Below are 12,863 nucleotides of genomic sequence, written 5' to 3'. Positions count from 1 at the left end.
GATGGTTTTCTTGTCCTCGTTCAAGATGGCAAGGATGCCATGTGTGAATCCGTCCAGTCAGGTCTGGACATGGCAGAATGTGTCAGCCGGTCCATGGCAGTGAGCACTGTGATGCGCAGATTTGCGTGGTTGCGGAAGTCGGGGTTTGCTTCTGACGTACAAGCCCAGCTTCTAAACATGCCCTTTGATGGTGAACATCTTTTTGGCAGCAAGGCTGACGAGAGCCTTGAGAGGTTGCAGACCTCCAAAGCTGCAGTGAAGTCCTTGAGCGCTGCAGTCCGCCAACCTCTGCCTTTTTGTCCTAGGGGACAGCAATGGAGGGGAGGTTCCTTTCGATACTACTCTTACTTTGGTAGATCGAGGGGAGCTGCAAGTCAAAGGGGACACCGTAGGAGTACCAGAGGTGGAAAACAGGGTACTCGAGGTGCCAAGACCTCTCGGGCAGTTGTCTCTTTGCCCTCAGGCGCAGCCGCTTCCGCTCAGTCATGAGGCCATGGTTCGCCGGTTGGGGGAAGGCCGGCGCAGCATCTTGTAGAATGGCGTGCCATTACTTCAGATGTGTGGATTCTGGAGATCATAACTCACGGCTACTCTCTTCCTTTCCGGCAGAGGCCTCGCGACAATCCACCAGGGAATCTCTCTTTGAAGACTCCGGATCCGCTCCTTGCGCAGGAAATCAAATCCCTGCTGGAGAAAGGCGCCATAGAACTGGTGCCTGTAGCGGAGAGGAACAAGGGATGGTATTCCCCATATTTTTTGATCCCGAAAAAAGATGGGGATTGAGACCCATCATGGACTTGCGTGGTTTGAACAAGCTCCTCAGGAAGGACAAGTTCAAGATGGTTGCTCCCTCTCAAGTTCTCCAGGCCCTTCAACTTCAGGACTGGTTGGTGTCTCTCGACCTCAAGGACGCTTACTTTCATGTGCCGATTCATCCCAAGCACAAGAAGTACCCGAGGTTCGCGGTTGGCGACTCGCACTTTCAGTTTCGGGTCCTGCCGTTCGGATTGACCTCGGCCCGAGGGTCTTCACCAAGCTCATGGTGGTGGTGGCAGCATATCTCAGGAAAGGGGGGGTTCACGTCCACCCCTACTTGGACGATTGGTTGAACCGGGCGCGCTCTCCCGAGCAAGTCCTGGATCATCTGTCCGTCACCTGCCACTCCCTTCACAGGCTGGGCTGCTCCCTCAATTTACAGAAGTCGCACTTGACGCCTACCCAGCGACTCCAGTACATCGGAGCAGTGCTCGACACATCCCTGGGGCTGTTTTCCTCCCCAGGTGAGGGCTCATCACATTCTGCAGATGGTGAACAAGTTTCAACATGGCCAGAGTCTCCCGGCGTTCGAGTTCTTGAGGTTGCTCGGCCTCATTGCATCCTGCCTTCTCCTGGTGCCAGAGGCCAGGCTGTGGATGAGATATCTGCAGTGGGCTCTCAAGATGCAGTGGTCATAGTCCTTCGGCAGGATGTCGGATCCCGTTCAGGTGCTGCCCTCGGTCGCCCAGGTTCTTCTGTGGTGGGCGGTCGAATGCCATCTGATGAAGGGGGCTCCATTTTGGCTAGCCTGGCCGGAGGTGACGATCGTGACGGACGCATCCCTCACGAGATGGGGAGCTCATGCCAATGAGTTGACAGTCAACGGTCGTTGGTCTCCGTCGGAGTTCCAGACTCCATCAATCTGTTGGTGCTGAGGGCTGTCAGGCTAGCCCTGAAGGCTTTTCTGCTGTCTGTGCCGGGGAAGACTGTCCTGATTCTGATGGACAATACAGTGGCCATGCACTACCTCAACAAAAAGTGGGGGGGGGGGGGCAGGGTCTCTCCCTCTGTGCAGAGAGGCTATGCAGCTCTGGTTCTGGGCCATCCAGCAGGAAGTTTCGATTTCGGCAGTTCATCTGGCCGGAGACAAACGCGGCGGCGGATGCTCTGAGCAGGCAGAGCACGGTCTCTCACGAGTGGGAGCTCGCTTAGGAGATTCTCCTGGAGATCTTTGCCCTTTGGGGGACCCCACAAGTGGATCTCTTCGCCTCCAGTGTCAACCGGAAGTGGGAAAGATTCTGCTCGCGGGAATTTCCTCCAAGAGGAGCCTTGGGGGACGCGTTCGTAGTGGTGTGGTCCTTCCCACTGCTGTATGCGTTTCCTCCAGTCCCCGTCATTCCGCAAGTGCTGCGGAGGTTACGGAGGTTCGGTTCCCGAATGATCTCATTGCTTCAGCATGGGCCAAGAGAACGTGGTACCCGGACCTTCTCGACATGTCCATCTGCCCTCCACGTCTTCCCTACCGAGACAATCTGCTCTCACGGGAGGGGGGGGGGGTCAGGTTCTCCATCCAGAGGTCAGGTCCCTCAACCTTCACGCTTGGCTTCTGAAAGGTTGAGGTATAAGGATTGGGACCTCCCTGAAGACGTGATGGAGGTGTTGCTTTCGGCCAGACGGCCGGCAACAAAGTCCCTGTACCGTTGCTGTTGGAGAAAGTTCTGCGACTGGTGCAGGGTTAAGAATATGGATCCTTTTTCATGTGACATTCCTATGGTTCTGTCTTTTTTGCTTTCTTTAGCCCACAGGGGCTTGCAAGTGGGTACCATTAAAGGTTACCTGGCGGCGCTGTCCATATTTAAGCGCTCCTCTAAGGAGTGTTCTTATTTTAAAATCCCATTAATTTCTCAGTTTCTGAAAGGGCTCACTGATGTGTTCCCTCCATCACTTTTCCAGGTGCCCGGGTGGGATTTGAACCTTGTTCTCAAATTTCTAATGGGTGCTCCATTTGAGCCTTTACATTCTTGTCCTTTGAGACTGTTAACCCTGAAAAATGTTTTAGTTGCGTCACTTCCGCTCGCAGAGTGAGTTAGTTACAGGCACTGTCTGTTAAGCCACCCTTCACTGTGTTTCAGAAGGATAGGGTTGTCCTTAGAGTTCGTCCTTCTTTTCTTCCGAAAGTTGTGTCGGATTTTCATTTGAGCCAGAAGGTCATTCTTCTGGCATTTTATCCTCCTCGGCATCCTGGTAAGGACGAGGAGAGGCTCCATAGGTTGGATCCTAGGAGGGCTTTAAGTTTCTACATTTCACGCATGTCCTGGGTCAGAGTGGACGATCAGCTCTTTATTGGTTACGCTGGAAGGCGTTTGGGACAAGCTGTGACTTAGCAGACTTTGTCTAGATGGATTATCTTGGCAATTTCTGAATGTTACCGCCTGGCGAGTAAGGACCCTCCAGTAGGCTTACGGGCCCATTCGACTAGGGATATGGCTGCCTCTACTGCCCTGCAGAGGGGTGTTCCTATTCGTAACATCTGTGAAGCAGCCACTTGGGCTTCAGTCCATACTTTTGTACATCACTACTCCCTAGATTCTATCCATGGGCAGGATCTGGCCTTTGGCAAGGTGGTCCTTTACTCTGCAATTTGATTGGGCATTCTAAATTTGTATATTCTAAATTCTTTTCACACCTCCTTACGTTGGTACTGCTTTGGGAGTCTGTCGTAGATATGGAATACGTCAGAGGACCCAATCCCCTCGAAGATCAAGTTACTCTTACCTGGTAACGTTCTTTCGATGGGATGGTCCGACGACGTATTCCATATCGCTCCCTTCCCCGCTATAGAATTTCTTATGCGATTGCAGCTTATGTTTCCGCAAGGCTTTCTGTGGTCATACGGGCAGAAGATTGGTGCCACATGTTCTGGGAAAAAACTGAGGCTACAGGCGTCGTGCGTCCTACTTATAACATCCAGTGACGTCGGCTTGATGGAGGTACTCGAGGACAGCGTATCGACGTCATTGACGCAGGACGCAGACAGATTTTCCAAAGCAGCACAGCTTTGGTGATTACTGTCATAGATACGTTGTCAGAACATCCCATCGAAAGAACGTTACCAGGTAAGAGTGTAACTTGTTCTTCTAGAACCTAGGAATCCAAATGAATTGCAAGTCAATGTAGACGAGCACCATTTGGCATCAAAAGTAGCTACTCCTGTAGGTTGATGATTAGAGATTATGAAATCTATGTAGTCTACCGATATTTGTAAGTCACTTGACCAGTATGAATCTATATTGACTTTCTTGAAGTGGCTGAAGAAAGACACTGGGGGAATCTGTTAGATTAGTTTGCCCATATTAAAGCACCAGGTTTATTTAAGCCATATTGCTGTGAGTCTTTGTTGATTTACTTCTCCCTGTATTAAGTGTAGTGTTCTTTAAAGTATCTGGTTTAAATACAGTGAGCACCTTTTTAATACTCTTTTCATTTTCTCTGTAGTGAAATTCAATCCGCCAAATACTGTTTCTTTGAATTGTGTCCCAGAATTACCGAACGCCATAAAAATAGAATGGCAAAACCCAGCTCACTTGGTAGAACTGAAGTATATCATTCGATACAGAAGCAGCAATGACGTTGAATGGAATACGGTAATATTGCTTTTCTATTTTACTGGAAATAATTTACTCTGCTGCAGGTTAGAATTGGATATGTTGATTAAGAAGCTGTGGACCAATATTTCATGAAAATTAAATGGGCTGTACAGCAAAGTTGGTCTTGCTTCAAAGAATTGTCATATAGATATGACATGAAGGTTAACTTGGTGCTAACATGTTGTACTTTGTATGTTGTACATTCCAATACTAAAGTTTGGGGAGGTCTGCCGTAACAAAGGTCACAAATCTTGTTATGCCATCTAGGCTTCCTTTTAGGTAGTCACCGACATGGCAATTAATCTACATTACTGTGTATTAAAGAGAGCTTCTAAGGACTGCAGGAAAGTTAGTTGTTTCTCGCCTATACACACACACACACACACACACACACACACACACACACACGTATAGCTTCATTAAAAACTTCAATACTAGCAAATCGCTTTAATCGTGCCACTAAGGAACCCAGTCTCGTTCTAGTCACCATGATGGAAAAGTCCACCTCTACAAGGTGTGTTGAAAAGTAATTATTCCCTTTGCTTTGTTCATTAAGATGTGATTAAATGGCATCATTGAAAGTGAATAGGGGAAGTTTAAAGCCCAACCAAGACAAAACAGATGCTAAAGAAAGTTTTTGATGTCCGACTGAGCGATGTGGAGGATGCAGTTTAGAGTAAAGACATGTTGAGGTGTACCTATAAAAATGTTACCATAGCCTGTTCCACCAGCAAACATTAAACTTGAAATTATGGAGGTACTCCTTATGTAGTTATTTTTTCAAATCGAAGCATTTCAAAATGATGTAGCTCAAATAAAAAACTATTTTAAACTACTCTCGTGAATCAGAAAATACATTTTTAATTTAGTTTATAATATATATATAGCGCTTTTATCATAGAGCTTTACATAGCACATAATTACATACATTTTTATTTTTATTATCCAGTCGAAATTGATATTCACTTTATCTAACTCTGGAGGATGAAAGGCTGACTTTGACCGTGACAGGATTTGAACCTACGACCTGCAGGTCAAACAAAAATCACAGCAACAAGCACTTAACCCACTGAGCCATTTTACCAGACCTAGAATATAGTAATGCTGTGATTACATGTGTTATGAAAGGCAAATCCTGAAAAGCAGTCAGTAGGAAAATTGTAACTGGCGCTCAGAATGGAGTTTGGAGTGAAGGTTACATGACACTGCCAGAAAAAAAACACACGCCATGCATTTTAAATTTGCTAATGCTTTTGAAGTTAACTCACCAAAAGCCTGCAGCCTCCATAAATAATTTATAGACTTGTAGGATATCTGTAACATGTTTAGATCAGACCAAAAAAAGCTGTTGTGAAAAGTATTTAATGAAACGTGTGCATCAATGTTTTGGCAACACCAAGCTTGATTGCAGAAAGAATTTCGAGCATTGAGACACTGATGAAAAGCGTAGGATTATACATGTGGGCGTTATGTTAATGCCATGATAATTATGAAGAAACTTTTAACATTTATTTTTTCATCTTATTATCCTTGTTTGTTTACCTGTACTGAAAGTTCTGATCAAATAATCATGAATGTGATATTTTGTTCTAGTCTAATTGGCAATTTTCCTATTGCATTAATGTTATGACTTGGTTTCGGGGTGTGTTGAATGGACGACAATTTCCACACATGTTTGTGAATTGCTAATCGTATTATGTTCGTGTCAGGGAAAGATTCTTTTTCAGCATTCCCACCATTGATTTCAATGGATCCCCTAGCATGTTTCGCCATGTCTTGGAACTCTGGCTGATCTTTTGAGGCATGCAAGGTATTTTACTTCACCTCACTGCTCAGCTCGTTTATTTTGGAGGTTGTGGTCAGCCAAAAAGGCATTTGGATCTGGCTGAGTGGTTCTCCCATTTTGTTTTCTTGTTTTTGTAAATTAACGCACCATAAGAGGAGTACCAGGGCTACTTTGTAGCCCTTTTCCCTGTTGTCTGCAAGATTTTTCTATGCCTTTGTGTCATGCCTAGGACAGGTTGGTGGCAGTCTTTTATATCTTTTTCCAATGCCTATTTCAGTGCCATATACTCACAATGGCTCAAACCCATCCACCCCCGGTCTTTTGGCCATCTTGCTTTTTTGGCAGACTTTCTGCCCTCACAAACTCTCATATAAGAGTTTGCACTTTAGCAGGGTGTTGCCAGGACTCCCAGCAAGTGTTGTGAAGGACCAAATTGCTTGACACAGTGCTTGTGACTCCCAGTGTACATCTCTTCCAGGGAATGTCTGTAGCTGGGCAGATGTGGAGTAAGTGGCTGTCCGTGATTTGACAGCCCTTTACCTGTTAATCTGGACAAAGGGGGAGCTCTGGCAGTTGCCCACTATAGAGAGGAATTTTGACACTGCACTGGAGGACCGCTGCTGAAAACCACCAACATTACCCAAGCCATCTGCTGGTGAAGCTCTCATGGGAGCAGGGATGACCCTGGACGCAGCATTTCTCCATTGGACTGGTGGCATCAACTAGTCCTGTACCAGTGTCTTGACAGCAGAGGTTTCTCAGGACCGTTCTAAGGTTGCACATCCACTGACCAGATCTCAATGCTGCTTCGGTGGCTACCCTGAACTGGAACTTGGGAATCTGCAGATTCCCGTCATTAAGGCCTTCATTGAAGGGGTAAAGAGACTGCACCCTCCTATTTTTAACCCAACTTCTGGCTGGGACTTGAATGTTGTTCTCACATGATTAATGGGTTCTCCATTTGAACTAATGCTTAAGGCCGTAACCTACGGTCGTAACCTACAAGACCCCCTTCTTGGTGGCTCTTACCTCTGTAAGGAGAGTTGGCGAATTGCAAGCTCTCTCACTTTAGCATCCATTTGTGATTATTCACAAAGATAAGGTGGTTTTGTGCACGCACCCACGTTTTGCGCCTAAATTCATCTCGGACGTTCCATGTAAACCAACCTATCGAACTTCCTACATTTTCAGAACCCCACTAACTAGGCTGAAAGAAGCCTCCATACACTAGATCTTAGGAGAGCGGTAGTATACTACTTTGACCAAAACAGTTCTTTGTCTCGGTGGCATCTGGTAGAGAAGGGGATCCTGTCTCAAAATCTGCTGTTTGCAAATTGATTGTTAAATGCATCACGCCGTGCTACTCTCTGGCCAAGACACACTTACCCTTTACGATTGGAGCTCATTCTACTCCGGGCACAGGGGCTACCATTGCATTCATTGCAAATGTTCCTCTAGAATCTATTTGCCAAGCAGCAACTTGGAGTTCTGTTCATACTTTCACCCAACACTACTGCCTAGACACATACTCTAGGTCTGATTCTCAGGTGGGAGAAGCAGTGCTAAGACATCTCTTTGCTCCTTTTCCTTCACACATCCCCCAACATCTCCGTGTACTGCTCGCTGGTGTATGCACATCATGTGATTCTCAGCAGATTCACAGGCATCAGAAGACCTACATTACCCACCATAACCGTTTTTCTGATGAATGGATCTGCTTAGATTCACATACGCCCACCCTTCCTTGCCCTCTTTGAGTAGAAGGAACATGGACAATTTACACCTTTTTTCTTCTGTACTCACTCACTTAGTAAGGCTGCCACACGGCAGAACAAAAACAACCATTTGTACCTCGATGTGTGAAGGATTGTGGGTACACAAACGATGGTGTTAGTCACGCCTATGTCAACGTCCCTTTTCGATCTTTGAAAAAAAGACGCAATCCTCAGATTACCACTAGATGACAGACTATATGCATAGCATGTGAATCTAAGCAGATACAATCCTCAGAAATGTGATTACGGTGAGTAATGTATGTCTGAATCTGCTGGGAACTTGCCAGACGTTTGAATGCTATCCTGTTGCACCCACAGGAGAATGCAGTTGCTGTTGTGTGTACACTGGCAATTGCTTGGAGATGTCATGCATCATGCAAGGATATCTTGAGGCAACATAAGGGTTTGAGATTGATGGTGGAAATGGGCTAAGGTTTATGCCCAGGCACACATGGTTTCCTTGAACTATAGGCACAGACTTGTACAGTTTAGACTACTTTTTCAAATGTATTGTATGATTAAAAAAATGAATTTGACCGTATGGCTACCACAGCATGTCCTTCATGTATAATGAATGAGGCTGCTTCATACATTTGGCATGAGACTGTCTGGCAGTCTCCGCCTTCAGGGCTTCCATGTTGTCGGATATAGCTGAACTGGATAGCCTCCTGTGCACAGAGCTGTTCCTACGGGAATTTGTTTGGTGCTTCCAGAAAAAAATCTATGGATTCATGGGTATTGATTTAAGCGATATGTAGCGCCTATCCAAAATTAAGTGGTTGAGTGTTTCCAACACGCTATCTCCCCTCCTCCCATGCGCCCCCACCACCCGCAGCTGTTTCATGTATGGTACAAAGCATTCATATTGTGTACTGGGCAAGAAGATGCATACTAATAGCACACTCTGCCGGGACAAAGAGTATTGATTGTCTTTACTGCATTTCTCTGCAGGATTGTTAGCCCTCCGTTTTCCATGAGGGGGCTATCACTGATTTCATCACCCAATACATTGAGTAAAGCTGTGATTATGAAGTATTTATTTCTGGTTTTGTTTGCTTTATGCGAGCTCCTCAACTGCCACACTGCCTGAAAATATTGATCTGTCATTCTGGACTATGTCACGTTGATTGTCACAATACTTAAGTGCTCACTGTTGCTGCAAGTTATTTTAAGTTAATGACATGCTTAAAGTGGTTTTGGGGTAAATATCACTTGTAAAAAGGTAAGTGCAGAGACAAGTCACATATTATTGGTATGTATAGCTAAACGTCAATAAGGAAAATCCTTCTTGAACAGTTTTTCATCCATTGCAGAGGCTAAGGGGGTGAGACTAGTGTGTGTTTGTTGATGACCCAGGAAATATTTTTTTCTGATTTTAAAAATAAATAAAATCAAAATAATTACTATTTAAAAGGTTTTGGTTTTCCTTTTTAAAAGTGAAGTTTCGTGTTTTGCCCTATTCATCCATCCATGATTTAAGTGATCCATCCTTTAAGGATGTGGTTTGTCAAAAAAAGACCAAACCAAAGAGATGGATGATGTGGCAACCTGATTAAAATGTGAGAGTTTAAAGTCCTAAACATAAAGGAAGCAATGTTAGAATACTAATGGCTAGGAATGAGTTTGAAGAGGGGGGCGGGGGTAAAAGGAGAATGTGAAAGTTTAGCGTAGTAATTGAACATTTTGGAATCTGTACAGCATGTGAGGAGGAGTGATGTGGCAACACTGGCCTAAGTCAGTTCAGAGTAGAAAAATTGACTGCAGTGATGAGAGAAGGGAATACAAATTAAAGATTGATAATGAAGACTTTTAATGATTGAAGGACAGAAAGAAGAGTACAGGAGCAACTGGAAGCAATTGTTGGCAAAGGAGCATCTTATTTCTTGTAATAATATGCTATTTTAAGTGTATGCATGCACTTGATCTGTCTTGTGGCTGAGTCTGATCAAATGTAACTTTTTGTAAGTAATTGGTCACATCCAACACTTTCTTTTATTATGTTGTAATTTAATTCTTTGCTTTGATTTGAAACAGATTGAAATGTGCTCAAGCAAGATTGACATTCCAGTGCAGATACAAGATGGGTTGTTCATTTAGTTTGTTTTGCAGGTGCCACCTGAAGATACACCTTCCAGCAAAACCTCATTTACGCTTCAAGGACTTAAGCCATATACGGAATATACAGTGTCACTCAAATGTATGAAGTCGGATGGATTGGGATTTTGGAGTGATTGGAGTCAAGGAGAGCATGTTGTCACACCTGAAGCTAGTAAGTATTTATTGCTTTATGAGACTGTGTGCTCTAACAGAAGTGCATACAAAACATGGATACAGTGCATGGCAATCCCGACTCCAGATGCCTTACATGGAAATAAGGGTGAGTGAGGCAGTTTGCAACATAAACCAGTGGCAAATTGACCAAACGACAAGGGGTGAAATAGAACAGCGAGAGGGTGTAGCGTCAAAGGGGAATGGTGTGTAACATATACAGGCAGGCGGGTGGAAGAACTACTATTGCGAGGACATAAGTGCATTCAGATGGCGTTAAGGGGATCTGGGGAGGGAGTGTTTTCATGGAGGGGGATATGGCACTTTGTTCCAATTTAAATGAGTGTATGTTGTTCTATTTTATATGTGAGGTGTTGAGAATTTGGGCTGTTTAACGTCCGGATCCTCCGAATGGTTTGCTGGCTTCCTTTATTATTTATGTATTAATTTGTAAGCAGTGGGACTTCTACTGAACAGTGTTTCTGGTGAGCTGCCCTTAGTAGCCCATTTGATTACAAGTGCAGGGCTGCATTTGGCACACCCCACACTCTTACGTCCCGTCCCCTTTCCTTTATACTGCATGGGCGTCCCTTCCAAGGGATGGGAGACTGAGCCCCTTTCACCAGAAAAACCTTCCCATTTAAATTTAGAGGCGCGCGGGTGTGCAGCCCTGGGAGCATGCGCTGCCCTGACTCTGCCCTCCGGTGCCACACCTGGGTCCCCTTTTCTGCGCCGACAGGAACGGGTCGAATTCACCAGCGCTCCTGGGTTTGGCTTCGGCCATGTAATTCCACGTCCGGATACTACTACTTCTATAATTTTGTCTTTTATCATTCAGGTCCTCGGGCCTCAGGAGTCATGTGCCTCCCCGGTGCATTTCGACTTCCACAGGGTTCACCAGGTGCCCATCCTCCGACGGGCTCTTGTCAACTTCAGGCCCCCACGCCCTCTGCCTACATTGCCTTGGCCCAGACCACGGCTGGCAAGCTTGAACCGCGTGAAATGCCCTTTCCTCAACGTCTCTGAAGAACAGGCTAGTCGGGTGGAGGGAGCTCTTCCAGAAATCGCCTCCAGAGGACCTGAAGAACTTCATCTATCATCGATCCAGGCCCAAGGTAGGGCCACTCTTCTCCATCGCACCCCGCAAGGGTGACTACTTTCCAAGGATTCGCCCGCGCGGGAGGGACTGCTCAGGTTCTTGTACCAGCACGTTTACCGAGGCTACTTCAGCTACAGGTCGAGGGATCGGTGGATCCGCCCGGTGACAGGGTTGAGGGACCGGAAGGTTCTCTTACCGGGTCTTCACCCGAGGGGCCACACCCTAGTACCGGCAATATGTCAGAGGGGATGCCTAAAAGCAGCTCTATCGGCTTCTCGGCCGAGGGTGTAACGGCTACCAGGCCTCGGCCTGAGGAGCAGGGTAGGCCTCATGATCCACACTCGTGTCCTGGATGAGGCTAAGCACAAGGAGACGAGCAACACGACGCAGACACGTGGAAGGCAGCTCGACAAGATGGCCACCTTGCCAGACGTTGGCACCCGTCCGCCGCATCAGGAAAGGGAGCAGGTCGAAGAACGTGTGTTAAGGTGGGACTGGTGTCAACCAGGTACGTGGCCGCCAGCCTATCCTTCATTTGTGCAGGGCAGGTTCCCGCTGCGTCCATATGGGCAGGGCGCACAGCGGCTCCAGCAGCCTCCCGCTACCCCATCAATATCACCTACCACCCCTGCAGCCTGCGAGGACAGGTTATTTGAAAGGTTCTTCGGGTTCATGAAATCTCCTCGGATTGGGGGGGGGTCATCCTCAGGGATGCCATTAGGGACATGCTTCCTCCTATGGCTCCGGCGCCGCAGGCTCCACCGGCCCCAGGACAGCCTCCGCCTCCTGTCCGACCCCACCCCCCCAACTGATTGTACAGGTGGTTCCGTACCAGCCTCCACCACAGCCTCTGGCTACGGTGTCTGCACCTAAGCTTCTGGCTCCCAACACTCCTCCACCGGTACCGGATCCTCCGGACCCCCAGGTGGACACAGAAGAGGAGGACCCCGACACACCATCAGCCTACGGCCTTCCACAAATGTCTTTCAGGGCTGGTGGAGTACCTGGGCCTGCCCCAACCCAAGGTTGAGCAGCCAGCAGAGGGGGGGTCCTCACAGAAGTCCTCATGCTACACCCCTCTGCTAGGACAGGAATCCCTATGCAGAAAGACTTTGTCGCCGTGGCAAAAAAGGGGTGGTCAAGCCCCACTCGGTCCAGCCGGTCAATTGACACCTGGATGCCAAGTACAGGCAGATGGAGGGGGATATGCTCTTGCTATCTGCCCATCCTCGCGCACTCCTCAGTGATTGCTGCCGCATCACTATACTCCAAACCTCAATCGTCCTCCACCTCTTCCTCTGCGGCGCTGCTAGGCAAGGAGCAGAAGATCTTGGAGACATACGAGAAGAAGCTGTATTCCAATGCTTCCCTACATTTTCGTCAAGCCAACCATTTCCTTGCAAAGCTTCCGGTGCATAGCCAATCACGTTTCAAGGCGGGAATGGTTGAGGCCAAGATGGTGGCACAAGACATCATGTGGCCCAAATTGACACCTCTGGCTGTGCTATCTGCGTTGCCACGGACATGAGAAG

The 12,863-nt window shown here is 47.0% G+C and overlaps 1 protein-coding gene across 4 annotated transcripts in view; it reads left to right on the top strand.

Annotated features, from left to right (window-relative positions):
• The window catches only part of IL6ST (interleukin 6 cytokine family signal transducer), a 612,349-nt gene that overhangs the window by 226,386 nt on the left and 373,100 nt on the right, over nt 1-12,863 (top strand). For all 4 annotated transcript variants that reach the window (XM_069627291.1, XM_069627294.1, XM_069627293.1 and 1 more), the window contains 2 exons: nt 4,252-4,400; nt 10,074-10,233. In XM_069627291.1, coding sequence (XP_069483392.1) covers nt 4,252-4,400; nt 10,074-10,233 — 309 coding nt within the window. The remainder of the gene's footprint in view (nt 1-4,251; nt 4,401-10,073; nt 10,234-12,863) is intronic.

This window comes from Ambystoma mexicanum, chromosome 6p (assembly GCF_040938575.1).
Source record: "Ambystoma mexicanum isolate Mex_15411 chromosome 6p, UKY_AmexF1_1, whole genome shotgun sequence".
In the NCBI taxonomy this organism is placed as follows: Eukaryota; Metazoa; Chordata; class Amphibia; order Caudata; family Ambystomatidae; genus Ambystoma; species Ambystoma mexicanum.
This window is presented reverse-complemented; position numbering and strand designations above follow the sequence as displayed.